General features: G+C 53.6%; 1 protein-coding gene across 1 annotated transcript; it reads left to right on the top strand.

Annotated features, from left to right (window-relative positions):
* Nucleotides 1-431: 431 nt before the first annotated feature.
* Nucleotides 432-13,736, top strand: LOC119702731 (serine/threonine-protein phosphatase 2A 55 kDa regulatory subunit B beta isoform-like). The gene is made up of 8 exons (XM_038141276.1): nt 432-808; nt 2,949-3,114; nt 4,157-4,269; nt 6,398-6,575; nt 7,742-7,906; nt 9,841-10,010; nt 10,088-10,179; nt 11,793-13,736. Exons 1-8 carry the CDS (start codon nt 569-571, stop codon nt 12,070-12,072), a joined length of 1,404 nt encoding a protein of 467 aa, XP_037997204.1. The 5' UTR covers nt 432-568; the 3' UTR covers nt 12,073-13,736.
* The last annotated feature ends 199 nt before the right edge of the window (nt 13,737-13,935 follow it).

Genomic DNA, 13,935 nt, shown 5'->3' with positions numbered 1-13,935 from the left:
ACTGCAGTGCTACTGCCCACACCTTGGGAAGCTCAGGGATATCCCATGGACACTGCCCACAGCACACACACCTTGGGAAGCTCAGGGATATCCCATGGACACTGCCCAGGGGCAGCACACACACCTTGGGAAGCTCAGGGATATCCCATGGACACTGCAGTGCTACTGCCCACACCTTGGGAAGCTCAGGGATATCCCATGGACACGGCAGTGCTACTGCCCACACCTCGGGAAGCTCAGGGATATCCCCATGGACACTGCCCACAGCACACACACCTTGGGAAGCTCAGGGATATCCCATGGACACTGCCCAGGGGCAGCACACACACCTTGGGAAGCTCAGGGATATCCCAGGGGCAGCACACACACCTTGGGAAACTCAGGGCAGGGATATCCCGTGGACACTGCCCAGGGGCAGCACACACACCTTGGGAAGCTCAGGGATATCCCAGGGGCAGCACACACACCTTGAGTTCCTGAGCCAGTGTGCCTCTGGTGACTAAAGGCCTGCGCTGAGGAATGAGTAAGTGTTCTAGCTTGTCAATAAAAGTGTGTCAAACTTTGAAGCATGGCTTCATTTGTGGATGTAAATGAAGAATTTTGTCATTGCATTAATACGAGTTGTAATGCTTTTTTTTGTGCTCAAGTCTTGGAACTGCTTGATTTGCTTTCCACATTACAGTGCTGGTTTATTTCTGTTCTCTTTACAGCTGATATAATTTCAACAGTTGAATTTAATTACACTGGTGATCTTCTTGCAACAGGAGACAAAGGTGGCAGAGTGGTTATATTTCAAAGGGAACAAGAGGTCAGTGACTCAAAAAACAAAAGTGTTGTTACTACGCTGTTCTTGTGTTGCACAGTCTCGCTTCATCTGTTCATGCCCTGAGGTTTAAATGGAGAGTTTTCTCAGAAAACCCCAAGTTAGATGAGTTTCTAAGTATCTGCCCTGTACTGTACTTGATAAGTTGGTTTTGTGAGGGTTCCTCTCCCTCCTTCCAAAAAAAAAAAAAAAAAAGTCCCCAAAATCCAAGTGAGCTCTTTGTATGTACCTGGTGTCCTCAGTGTCGCTTTGCAGAATTTGGACTTTCTCCTGAATTTTTCTACTGGGTCAGGCTGATCTGAGATAAATCACAATACTTGGGGAGAGAATGTAATAGAAGTTCAGGGAATAAGCTGCAAGGAGTACAGGATAAGGTAGTTTAAAATTGTTTAAGTATTTAAAACCAGTGGAAACAGCCACTTCTCCAGAAACACTTGAGCATTTCCCGTCAGGAGGGTGGGAGCACTGTCCCTCCTGCAGTTCCACAGCTCCTCTTCATGAGTTCAGCTGGGTGACAGTGCTGTAATGTTCCTGTGTGTTCATCCTGAGCTGGGATATCCAGAGCAGCAGTGGGGATGGGAGAAGTAATTGCCATGTCTGGGAGGAATCTGGGATTGTGTTCTTTAAAGTCAGGATTCCACATGGCAGTTCTCACCAGTGTCTGCATATTCTCTCCTTCGAGGAGTTGAGGGGAATTTGAGGGTTTGAGCATTCTCCTGGGTCAGAAATGATAATGGAATTGATAATGATGATACCAGAAATGATACCAGAATTGATAATGGAATTTTAATTCAGCTTGTCTGTAGATGAATGTTACAGATCTCCGGGTGCTGTGGGGTTTCTGCAGCAGGGGCTCAGATGATGCTGTGTTAATGAGCACCTGGCCGGTGTTCTGCATTTCTGCTGGCTGTGCTGCTGCTGCCAGCCCTGCCCTCTCTGCTCTGGGGGCTCTGGGGCAGTGAGGTGCCAGCGCTGCTGAAATGTTACCTGGCTGAGCCACGCGGCTCCAGGCTCATTCATCATTTACTGGGGTGGCCAGAGGCTTGACTGAGGCCCAGAGATAAGGTCAGAAGTGCTTCAGGCACATCCTGGACCTCTCAGGATCTTGGAGTTGCATGATGGGGAGGGGGACTATTATGGGTTGGCTCTCAGTTGTTTCATAGAGCAAAACCTGCCTGTCACAGCACTTCCTTGGCAAAGGGAAAACAAACCCCAGGTCAGACTGTTCACACAGGACTATTCAGCTGTCTCCTTGGGAGCACAGGGAAATTGAGGGAAGAGTTGGGAATGAGGAGCATTTCTTTTGTCATGTGCAGAATTGCAGGAAAGAATCTCAAATAAGTGTATAATGCTGGAACCTTAAAATAATAGCCATATTTTTTACTCAATTTGGATTTAAGATTTGGCTAACTAGGTCAGGGACAGCTTAGGGTGGTTACACAGTTCCCCAGACACTTGGGATTTGGGAAAGCATCCTGGAATGCTCTGCATCATGCCCTGGGCTCACAGGACCTGACTTCACTTGCAAGCAGCAATTACTCCAGCCAAACGTGTGAGGGAAAGCAGCAGTGCCAAGGCAGCTGGCCCCGAGTGCAGGGAACCTCTGCGTGGGGTCAGGTGAGAGGAGCTGCCCACAGTTCTTACAGGTCACTGGCGTGTAGGGAGTGCACTCATGTGCAGTGTGAGAGTTCAGCGAGAGCGTGGAGGCTCCACAGCACGAGACACTGCAGGGCAAACTGCACCCCTGGGGCTGCTCTGCAGCACAAACCACTGACACCAGCTTACTCAGAAAGAGCCTGATAGCAGGTTGCCTCAAATCTGATAATGCAAATCTGGGGAGCCTTGGGACTTTGCTCTCTGTTCCTCGCTCCCACAGCCACCACATGAGAATGGCAAAGCCTGAAGGGTGCACAGATATTTATACATAAAATTACATTTCTAAAGAAAGGCTGTGTGCGCTGTATTGATGCTAAACTGGCTACAATATCCCAGACTGAAGGTTCAAAATTCAAGAGCTGTTGTAAAAGCTGACGTTCTGACTGACAGTTTCTAGTGGTTGTTTTGTGGGGGCCATTTCTGAGGGACCCAGTGCCACCAGCCTCAAGAAATGCTCTTTTTCTTGCAGACTAAAAGCCGTCCTCTCTCTCGGGGAGAATACAATGTTTACAGTACCTTCCAGAGTCATGAGCCTGAGTTTGACTACTTGAAAAGTCTAGAAATTGAGGAAAAAATTAATAAAATTAGGTGGTTACCACAACAGAATGCTGCTCACTTCCTGCTGTCTACAAATGGTAAGGGCCCTTTCTTTTGCACAAAGAACTCTGTCATTGGAATATTGTCTCACCTGTCATACACTTGGGGTTTTTTTCTGACATATTTTGGGGTTGTTTTAATGTCTTCTCTAATTACATGCAAAATACGTCTTGATTGTAATGTTGGCTGTGTTAATATTGGGTCTGTTTAGCTTTGGTGCATCATGGAGCATCTGTAAATGAAGTTGTAGAACTGGGTACATGGGTTAGTGGGAACAGTTAGACTCATGTCTTCAAGGTATTTTCCAACCTAAACTATTCTGTTTAACTATTCTGGAAAAAACTTGCTCTTATTATCAGAGGAATACATTATTCCCAGCAGTTTGGATCACTTTGTGAGGCCATGGTGAAATTCTAAAAGCAGGAGTGACTTCTGTCTGCTGGTCTGTGCAATTAAAATAATTTCCTCTGATAGAAGTCTTAACAAAGCACTCTTTACACTGTGTCACTGAAATGCTCTGCAGGAGTCTGGGGAGCAGGGGTTTGCTCCAGTTAGCCAGGGATCTCCCCGCTGGGTGAGACGAGTGTGCACTCACTGCCTGCACAGGGAGCACTTCTCTGGTAACGCCTGGCACCTGCCTTCCTTTGGAAGCCCAAACACTGGGACAAACCCTGATCTCCACCTTTGGCTGCCTCTGAGCAGGTGCCTGGGACAGACCTGGTTTCCTTTATGACAAGGAGTTCATGTGTTTGTGGGGTTTGGTCCCTAGCAGTGGTCTCCTGATGGCATTCAGCTGACCATGCAGGGCTTAGTGGGGAGTTTGGCTGCTTGCTGTGTGAAACTCTCTCCAGGCAGGGGCATTTGGCTGGGTGGGAGGCACAGGGCCTTAGTGCTCGGGCACAAATTGGGATCTTACTCAAACTGCACCTCACGTTGTGGATAAAGAGCTCCATCAGGGTCCTTCTGCTGCAGGCAGGGGAAACGCAGACAGGTCACTCGTGTCCACTCTGCTGAGTCCATATTTACTGATTTCATTTTGTATTCAATCCCTTCTCAAGCATGTGAATTTTTTGGTTTTAGATAAAACTATTAAACTATGGAAAATAAGTGAAAGGGATAAACGAGCCGAAGGTTATAATTTAAAAGATGAAGATGGAAGACTTAGGGAGCCTTTCCGAGTCACAGAACTACGGGTACGTCTCTGCTCCTTGACTCTGTGCATCTCTCTGCATGCTCTTCTGTCTCTGTGCTACCAAACTGAAATGTGCAAATCAAAAATGGTATTTGTGTCAGGCTCACTGAAACCTTCAGAAAAAAATGGAAACACTTCATGTTCTTAGAGATAAAAACTATTTTAAAAAGTTCCTCTGGAAAGCCTGAGGGAAACTTCCATTGTTAAAATACTGTATTTCTAAGAGAACGACTCAAAAATTGGAATTCTGTGGCGGGATGAAGGTGTGTTTGTTAGAGCAAGTTCCAAGCATTTGGATAACCTAATGTGCACTGGAATAGTCTTGGGCTGTCATGCTGTAGTGGCAGGGTTAGTGTTCCAAACTTGGGATCATTTGGAGCAGGAGCCCAAGAAATGAAGGGGGGGTTGGGGTTTTTCCTGGGTTTCATGTTGTTCCACCATCAGCAGGAGCAGAAGTGAGGCTCTCGCTGCTCTCAGAGCCCCCCTCCATGGGAGGGACTTCAGCTGGAGGCAGTTCTTGGGCTTTGTCTTGCTTTTGCCAAAGCTGAGCATTGAACAGAAGCTTTGGGTGTTCAAGATGTGTTGGGAAAGGATTTCCGCTGCCTCGGTGTGTGCACCGCTGCTCGGGTGGGAGCGAGTGTTCCAGGGAGAGCAGCTAAACCCGAGGACGTCCCTTGGGATCAGTGGTAGAAGGAGGTCCCGGTGGAGTTTGGGTTCTGCAGCCTTGCCCTGCTTGAGCAGGCACAGCTGGGGCACTTTGGGGGCACTTTGAGCTCCTTAAGGCACGGTCCTGCACGGGGGCCGCAGCAGCAGCAGGAACCTCTCCAGCCAGTCCCTGCACTTGCTGCTGCTCTGGGCTGCAGCCCCTGCAGGCACTGCAGCCTGGGAGAAGGGCTGATGGATGAGCCAAATCTGAACAAGAGCTGGCTGGAGGAAAAATCTCACCTGGAGGTACCTTCATGTGTTAAAATGCTCAGGGTTTGGAGAGCCGCAGTGTACCAGGAGCTCTGGGGCTCTCTTGCCAGGTTTTGCTACAGAAACACAGTGCCCATGGTCGTGGGGACGTGGCCCTGGAGGAGAAGCAGCACTTTACACAGAGACCCTGGCATTTCCAAGTCCCATTCCTGATCTTTCCCACTGGTGCACCTGTGCTGTCACAGCCAGGCTGGGAGCACTGTGCTGCGATAGGACAGTGGCCTGATAAAGAGTAATGGATTAATTGTAGTCGTTAGTTGGTGTAAACAAACCAGGAAGGCAGGTAGGGAGCTCTGGGCTGGATCAGTCCCGGTTCCAGGAGGACAGGTTACCTTAGGCACCCCTGAGCTCGGCTGGGGGAGCAGGACATCCAGGTGTGCCTGAATTGCTGCTGACTGTTGATGAGCAAATTGGGAATCTCCTTGGAGGCTGTTCTTGCCAGTTTCCTGAGCACCCCGAGTCTGAGGTCTGGGGACATTTCTCAGGGTTTGTTTACAAACACAGCCCACGTGCTGTTGGGAGAGGCACCAAGGGCTGCCTTTGACTGGGAGGTTTCCTGCTGGCAGTGTCCAAAGTCAGCATCCGTGTGCTCTCTCAGTGTTTTTTGTGCTCAGTGGATTTCAGAAGTGTTTAGTTACCGAATCAATACAGAAATCTGTGCAGTGCAATTAATTAATTGCCATCAAACAAGCTGTGGGGTTCAGGGCTCGGTGTTGGCGCCAGTTCTGTTTGTGGTGTTTATTGATGATCTGGCTGAGGAGATGGAGGGCAGCCTCTGAGTTGACAGGGGATGGAAGGTGAGTGGGATGTGCATCTGCTGGAGGGCAGGAAGCTCTGCAGGGGAAACTGGACAGGCAGAGGGGTAGAGTCCCCATCCCTGGAGGGGTTTCACAGCTGTCTGTGGCACTTGGGGACAGGGGATAGTGGTGGCCTCAGCAGTGCTGGGGGAACGGACTCAATCCAGAGGGTCCTTCCTAAGACACTGACCCTGTGCTGGGTGATGGGTGGGGGTCAGCAGTGACCCTGTGAGAGTCAGCAGTGACCCCATGGGGGTCAGCAGTCACTTTGTGCCAGGGTGATCTGTGGGGGTCAGCAGTGACCCCGGGGGTCAGCAGTCCCTCTGTGCCCAGCCCGTGTGCTCTGTGCCCGCTCAGGTGCCAACGCTGAAGCCCATGGACCTGATGGTGGAGGCCAGCCCGCGCAGGACCTTCGCCAACGCCCACACCTACCACATCAACTCCATCTCTGTCAACAGTGACTACGCCACGTACCTGTCTGCCGACGACCTCCGCATCAACCTCTGGCACCTGGAGGTCACCAACAGGAGCTTTAGTATCCTTCGGTGCCCTCTGCACAGCGGGTGCACAGCTGCCTGTGTTTTAAGAGACTCGCTTGGGTGTTACTAATTAGAGTGGGTGTTAGAAGCCAGCGCTGAAAAGAGGATTCTGAAGTCTGGAGGTGTAATGCAGGGAAAGCAGGCTTTGGGATGCTCAGTCGTTGCTGAGGGCAAGCGTGCCTCCAGAGCAAAACTGTCAGTAGAAACACCAGAGAGGGTTTGAGTTCTAAGGAGAAACTGAGGAATTGTGGGAGCATCCCTAACTTGTGAAGTTCAGTCAGCTTAAATAAGAGTTGCTGGATATGAACAGTAGATCCTTTGTTACTGTGGATACTTCTTTCAAAGTTTGTGGTCTCTTAACCAAGTGACACTTCTCTTGAAACCAAATCTCAGTATTTTTTTCATGTCAAATGACGCCATTAACTGCAGAAGTAATTTTCAGATCTTTCTGCAAACCTGTGCAGCTAAAAGTAACAGGTGCTTTACACTGTTAAAGCACTGTTAACACTTACAAGGGTGCTTTACACTGACAAATCTGCAGTCAAATAAAAGTTGTAGGAGTACTGATGCCTAAATAGGTCAGGTTTTCCAAAGCTTTAGGGAAAGAGATGAGGTTTATTTGGTGCGCAGTAGGAAGCATTGAAAAGGAGCCTTAGGGAGACTTGCTGGACTTTGATTCTTGTGAGGTATTCTTTCACTCCAGGAGTCTGAAACTGCCCAGCATCTGTGGATTTGAGATGCAGAAAGCACTTTTTAAAAAGTGGAGAAGCACTTTTTAAAAGAGCATGTAATGACAGGCCAAAGGGGAATGGCTTCCCAGAACCAGAGGGCAGGGTTAGGTGGGAAGGAATTGTTCCCTGGCAGGGTGGGCAGCCCTGGCACAGGGTGCCCAGAGCGGCTGGGGCTGCCCCTGGATCCCTGGCAGTGCCCAGAGCCAGGCTGGGCTGGGCTTAGGGCAATCTGGTCCCTTCCACCCCTGACCATTCTGTGACTTGTCAAATCCAGAGTTCTCCCTCCAGGCTGTCCCCCACTCCTGTACCTTACCTTGTGGAAAGGAAGCTCTCGCCCCGCTTTCCTAGGTGGCATTTTTCAGCTCTGCCACCGATGAGCTGCCGGAGGGGCTCGGGTGTGAAGCGTTGCAGGCCTTGACCAGCTGTGGCAGACATCGTGGACATCAAACCAGCCAACATGGAGGAGCTGACGGAGGTGATCACGGCGGCCGAGTTCCACCCGCACCACTGCAACGTGTTCGTGTACAGCAGCAGCAAGGGCACCATCCGCCTGTGCGACATGCGCTCCTCAGCGCTGTGCGACCAGCACTCCAAGTGTGAGTGCCCGCCTTCCTGCCCTCCTGCCTGCCCTCCTTCCTGCCTGCCCTCCTTCCTGCCTGCCCTCCTTCCTGCCTGCCCTCCTTCCTGCCCGCCCGCCTTCCTGCCCGCCTTCCTGCCCGCCTTCCTGCCCGCCTTCCTGCCTGCCCGCCTTCCTGCCTGCCCGCCTTCCTTCCTCCCTGCCTGCCCGCCTTCCTTCCTCCCTGCCTGCCCGCCTTCCTTCCTCCCTGCCTGCCCGCCTTCCTTCCTCCCTGCCTGCCCGCCTTCCTTCCTCCCTGCCTGCCCGTCTTCCTTCCTCCCTGCCTGCCCGTCTTCCTTCCTCCCTGCCTGCCTGTCTTCCTTCCTTCCTGCCTGCCCTCCTTCCTTCCTGCCTGCCCTCCTTCCTTCCTGCCTGCCCTCCTTCCTTCCTGCCTGCCCTCCTTCCTGCCCTCCTTCCTGCCCGTCTTCCTTCCTTCCTGCCTGCCCGCCCTCCTTCCTTCCTTCCTTCCTTCCTTCCTTCCTTCCTTCCTTCCTTCCTTCCTTCCTTCCTGCCTTCCTGCCTGCCTTCCTTCCTGCCTTCCTGCCTGCCCTCCCTCCTTCCCTCTGGCCGTGCTGCCCTCTGGCTGTGCTGCTCCAGCCCGGGGGTCCCGACCTCCCTGGCAGTGCCAGGCCGGCGGTGCTGGGCATGTCTCAGTTCTCTTGTTCTAGGCTGGGCACGGCTCAGTTCTCTTGTTCTAGGCTGGGCACAGGGTAGCGTGAGGCACCAGCTGGCTGCTCTTTGCCCCTTTGTGCCTCATGAACTGACGGGAACGAGTGCTCTGGGCACAGTGACACCTGTCTGCTGGCCACACTCGGCCCGGGTGCCTCTCAAGGTGTCTGCTCTCCCCGTGCCAGTTCAGGCAGCTCTTGCACCTCTGTGTATTGCAAACCAGGCTGCTGCTGCCAGAACCACTGTCCCCTGTCACCAGGGTGACCAGGGCAGCTGCTAGGGTAGGATGAATCCCTAGGAATACGCCCTGGAAGTTTCCAGGGATGCAGGGTGGCTGCTCCCCTGGCTGCTGAGCTGCCAGAGTGTGGGCGGGTGAGGGAAGAAGGCTTTGCTGTGGAAGCCATGAGCATCCTGCCCGGGCCTTGCACAGAGCCCTGTGTCCCTGTTCCCTGCTGGCAGAGCTGAGCTCCAGCAGTGTGCCCAGCCCTGGGGGTGCCTGCCACACGCACACTTCCAGGCCAGCTTCCTGCACTGCAGCCTTTCTTGGAGCTAGGAGGAAATTCTTGTGCAATGGGAAGTGACTAACGCGAGGCCACCCCACTGATCCGGTTCAGTGTTGCATTAAATCACTTAAAAGCACTTTATTTGTAACTGCTCGTGACTGAATCACTTCCTGCTACAAGGGGTCTGTCACATGTGAGTGAGATCTGGGTAGCCTGGGTCAGGAATCTCTGCTTTCAGAGGCTGACTCATGGATTTAAACAACACGTGTGTTGATCTGCTCTCTGAAATCACACCAACTGTGCTGCAAATGTAGCTGCTCACATTTCAGGGTTTGTTTAGTACAGCTGTGGTTCAGAGCTGAAGAACAGTACATGGTCCAGTGGTCTCCTGGTGTTCAGGAGAACTCACTGCTGTTGCCACCTGCTGCTGTGCTGGCTGGTGTGTAGATCAGGTGTGATGGGTACAGTACCCACGGCTGTTTGCTGCTCCCCAAGATCCCCAAGGCCTGTGGGTTGTGCTTTGCTGGTGCTGTGCTCCAGCTGAATGCTGGAGAAGGACATCTGGCAGTCTGGTGACCTAGAGCACCACCGTGCTAAAAAAGAGATTGTTTCTGAGAGGTGTCAAAGAGCAACTTTCTTCAAAAAGAAACTAGTCACTGATTTAAAATTGTCCAGTACTGAAAACATGGAAGCCGTAAGAGCTGGCGTTGGTTTCATGTGGCACTGTGTGTTCTCTCTGCAGTTTTTGAGGAACCTGAAGATCCTAGCAGCAGATCATTTTTTTCAGAAATAATATCCTCGATATCTGATGTGAAATTCAGCCACAGCGGGCGATACATGATGACAAGAGACTACCTGTCTGTCAAGGTGTGGGACCTCAACATGGAGAACCGGCCCGTGGAGACCTACCAGGTACAGCCCCCTCTGTGCCGAGCCGTCCCTTTGTCCCCGTGCCCCGCGTGCGTGTCCAACGCTGTCCCTGTCCCCAGGTGCACGAGTACCTGCGCAGCAAGCTGTGCTCCCTGTACGAGAACGACTGCATCTTCGACAAGTTCGAGTGCTGCTGGAACGGCTCCGACAGGTGAGGCCCCGGGGGCCCGGGCTCAGCCTGGGCAGGGCCAGGGCTGGCTGCTCTGAACTCAGCTCAGCCTGGGCAGGCCAGGGCTGGCTGCTCTGAACTCAGCTCAGCCTGGGCAGCACCAGGGCTGGCTGCTCTGAACTCAGCTCAGCCTGGGCAGGCCAGGGCTGGCTGCTCTGAACTCGGCTCAGCCTGCAGAGGGCCAGGGCTGGCTGCTCTGAACTCAGCTCAGCCTGGGCAGGGCCGGGGCTGGCTGCTCTGAACTCGGCTCAGCCTGGGCAGCACCAGGGCTGGCTGCTCTGAACTCGGCTCAGCCTGGGGAGCACCAGGGCTGGCTGCTCTGAACTCAGCTCAGCCTGGGGAGCACCAGGGCTGGCTGCTCTGGACTCGGCTCAGCCTGGGCAGCACCAGGGCTGGCTGCTCTGAACTCAGCTCAGCCTGCAGAGGGCCAGGGCTGGCTGCTCTGAACTCAGCTCAGCCTGGGCAGGGCCGGGGCTGGCTGCTCTGAACTCAGCTCAGCCTGGGCAGCACCAGGGCTGGCTGCTCTGAACTCGGCTCAGCCTGGGGAGCACCAGGGCTGGCTGCTCTGAACTCAGCTCAGCCTGCAGAGGGCCAGGGCTGGCTGCTCTGAACTCAGCTCAGCCTGGGCAGGGCCGGGGCTGGCTGCTCTGAACTCGGCTCAGCCTGGGCAGGGCCAGGGCTGGCTGCTCTGAACTCAGGCCAACAGCTCCGAGTGACAGATGTGAGGGCACAAACCCTGCAGTAGACAGGTCACACCAAGAGGATTGCCAGGGCTGTTCCTGCCCCTGTGCCCAGGTGAGCCCCAGCTGCAGAGCCCAGCACAGGAGGGACCTGGAGCTGCTGCAGAGAAGCCAGAGGAGGCACCAAATGATCAGAGCATGGAGCGGCTCTGCTGGGGGGAAAGGCTGGGAGAGGCTATTCAGGCTCTTGCTGAAAGGCTGTTCACCTGCAGAGGCCCCAGGGTGGCCTCACAGTACCTGGAGGAGCCAAGAACCCAGAGAGTATTTACAAGGGCCTGGAGGGACAGGGCACAGGGAATGGCTCCCACTGCCAGGGGCAGGGCTGGATGGGAGATTGGGAATTGGGAATTGTTCCCTGGCAGGGTGGGCAGCCCTGGCACAGGGTGCCCAGAGCAGCTGGGGCTGCCCCTGGATCCCTGGCAGTGCCCCAGGCCAGGCTGGACACTGGGGCTGGAGCACCTGGGACAGTGGGAGGTGTCCCTGCCATGGCAGGGGTGGCTCTGGGGGGGATTTGGGGTCCCTTCCAATCCAGACCAGTCCGACTTGTGTTGACAAGGGACAGAGGGATGGAGGAGCACCAGGAAAACCTGCTTTGCTCACGTGCAGATGAACAAAGCGTCACTGCGGCTGAGTGCCAGTGGCAGGAGGGGACACCAGGGGGACTCGTGCTGGAAGAGGAGTGGTGCAGTGGAAGCAGTGCTCAGGCCCCAGAGGAGCAGAGCAGTGTCCAGTGCAGGGGAGAGGAGTGGAGTGCCGCGGCCTGGTGACGCGCGTGCTCCGACAGTCACGCGTGGCGCTGAGAGCAGGGGGTGGATTTATTTCTAACCAGACGTGCCTTCCTTCTCCTTGAACCAGTACAATCATGACTGGATCTTACAACAACTTCTTCCGGACGTTTGAGCGGAACACGCGCCGGGACACCACCCTGGAGGCCTCCCGGGAGAGCAGCAAGCCTCGTGCCATCCTCAAGCCGCGCAAAGTGTGCACAACCGGCAAGAGGAAGAAGGACGAGATTACCGTTGACAGTCTGGACTTCAACAAGAAGATTCTGCACACGGCGTGGCACCCCATGGAGAACATCATCGCTGTAGCTGCCACCAATAACTTGTATTTATTCCAGGAAAAGGTTAACTAAGGACGGCCGCCCGCGGACAGAGTCTCGTCTCACATAGTTCAGCTCAGTTGTTTATCTGTAACAGAAGGCCTTGTTGTCCTATCAGTGAGGAACATTGATGCACTTACTTCCCTTGAGCTATCGGAGAGCATCTGGCCTGGCTTTGAGTTCCTGGCGTGGTTCTGCCTGCGGTGGGTGGGGGCGTCCACGCGCCTTTCGGGGAGGACCCTCCGAGGCAGAATTGGTGGACGGTGCTCAATGAGGCCAACACTCAAAACAAATGTATTTATTGATGTCTGAGCCTTCCTTTCCAGTTTATAGACCAAAAAATTTAACACCCGAGAAGAAAAAGTTGTCATAAAAGTGTAATTTCTCTCTCTCGCTCTCTCTGCTGTAATATTTGGGCCTTTCAGAACATTTCTCGTGCTTGATGCCTGTCCGTTCCTCCTCGGGCCCGGGCCAGGCCTGACCCCGGGGCGCTGCAGGGCTTGAGCTGGGCTCTAGGCAGGTGTCCATGGCTATTTACTCACCAACTGTACCTATAACCACACCTTCTGGTGGAGACCACTTAATAAATAACAGCCTATCAAACGTGTTCTTAGAGCTGGAGGGATGTATTCAGTCTTCTTTTTGTATTGCATGTCCTGAGCTGCTGCAGAACAGTTCTGGTGGCACCTCTGACAGGGTTTGCCCCAAAACACCGAGTTTTTGGCAGACTAATACGAACTTTTTTGTGTAGTATTTCAGATTCTGAATTTAGAGTTTCCATGGCATTGTCATAGAGTTGGAGTTGCACTGGATTTGTTGTCAGAGGCTCTGTGTGTGCCAAGTAGGAGATGGAAAGGGTCCTAGAAACATCCACAGCCTTAACCAAGTGTCGGCCTTGCACGGAGGGAACCAAAACATCGCCGCCGCCTCTGCTCTGAGGATGGGCATGCAGCTTCCTGCGCATCTCACCCTCAGCCAGAGGCAGACCTGACGTGCGTTATGGTTTTTAACCTTTTTAGTATTTGTCACAAAGGGAACAGTTTATTTTAAGTATTTGGCGTAGAATCTTGCATTTCCCACTGCAGTTCCAGAGCCGCTCCGGGCTGGGCTGCCCAGGGCGGCCACGCTGAGCCCCGGCGGGCGGGACAGCAGCTGCTGGAGCTCTCTCGCTCACTTGTTTTAAGCCTTAGGTACTGTTTCTTAATTTGTTTTTTTTTTTTTTTCTTCCAAAGAGGCCTAAATCACATCCCCTTCCCCCGGATGAGCCTGGGGCCGCGTCCAGCAGCCCCCAGCAGCCGGAGGCTGCGCTCTGCCAGGTGCCTGCAGCCTGGGAACTCCTTCCCAGAGCCCCAAGCTTTCCCCCGGCCAGCCCCAAGCGTGGTTACACTCCGTTTTCCCTGGAACAAAGGCGTGTTCCAGTCCCGAGAGCAAGCCGTGGCCGTCCCTCCCGGTACCGCCCCCGAGCCGCTGGGTCCCAGCGAGGGGAAGGACAAGCCCGAGGCTCTCCAGGAAAGGCTCGCTCCGGTCCTGCCCTGTCCGTTGGTTGTGACACTTTGGATCTCTGGAGATGTGGAACTGGGGGGTCGCTGCAGCGTTGATCCAGCCGCGTTCCCAACGCCTGCTCGAGCCGATCCGTGGGGTTGTACATAATTGTTCAGTTCTTTTGACCAAAAAGTTTAATAAATTTTAAATGTTTACCTGGCCGTGCTCCCTGTGTTTCCTTCTTGTGGGAGGGAGTTGGCCAGCCCAGGGGGTGTTTCCAGCTGGGATGGTCGGGGTGGCCGGGGTGCTGGCTGTGGATCTGTTTCCTCAGCAAACACAAGCGCAATACCCGCGAAAAGGAGAGGGTGGGATCTCCTATTCTACAGCCCTCTTTGCTTGTACCACTTTCAATTG

The sequence above is a fragment of the Motacilla alba genome, chromosome 6 (genome assembly GCF_015832195.1).
Source record: "Motacilla alba alba isolate MOTALB_02 chromosome 6, Motacilla_alba_V1.0_pri, whole genome shotgun sequence".
In the NCBI taxonomy this organism is placed as follows: Eukaryota; Metazoa; Chordata; class Aves; order Passeriformes; family Motacillidae; genus Motacilla; species Motacilla alba.
The sequence above is the reverse complement of the archived record's forward strand: the minus strand, read 5'-3'. Positions and strand labels throughout refer to the sequence as shown.

Bases quoted from the DNA above. Each gene is read 5' to 3' on its own strand.
- LOC119702731 (XM_038141276.1), top strand. From the start codon at position 569: ATGGCTTCATTTGTGGATGTAAATGAAGAATTTTGTCATTGCATTAAT. The intron at 7,907-9,840 runs GTGAGTGCCCGC...TTCTCTCTGCAG, and splicing joins GTGCGACCAGCACTCCAAGT to TTTTTGAGGAACCTGAAGAT. The intron at 10,011-10,087 runs GTACAGCCCCCT...CCCTGTCCCCAG, and splicing joins GGCCCGTGGAGACCTACCAG to GTGCACGAGTACCTGCGCAG.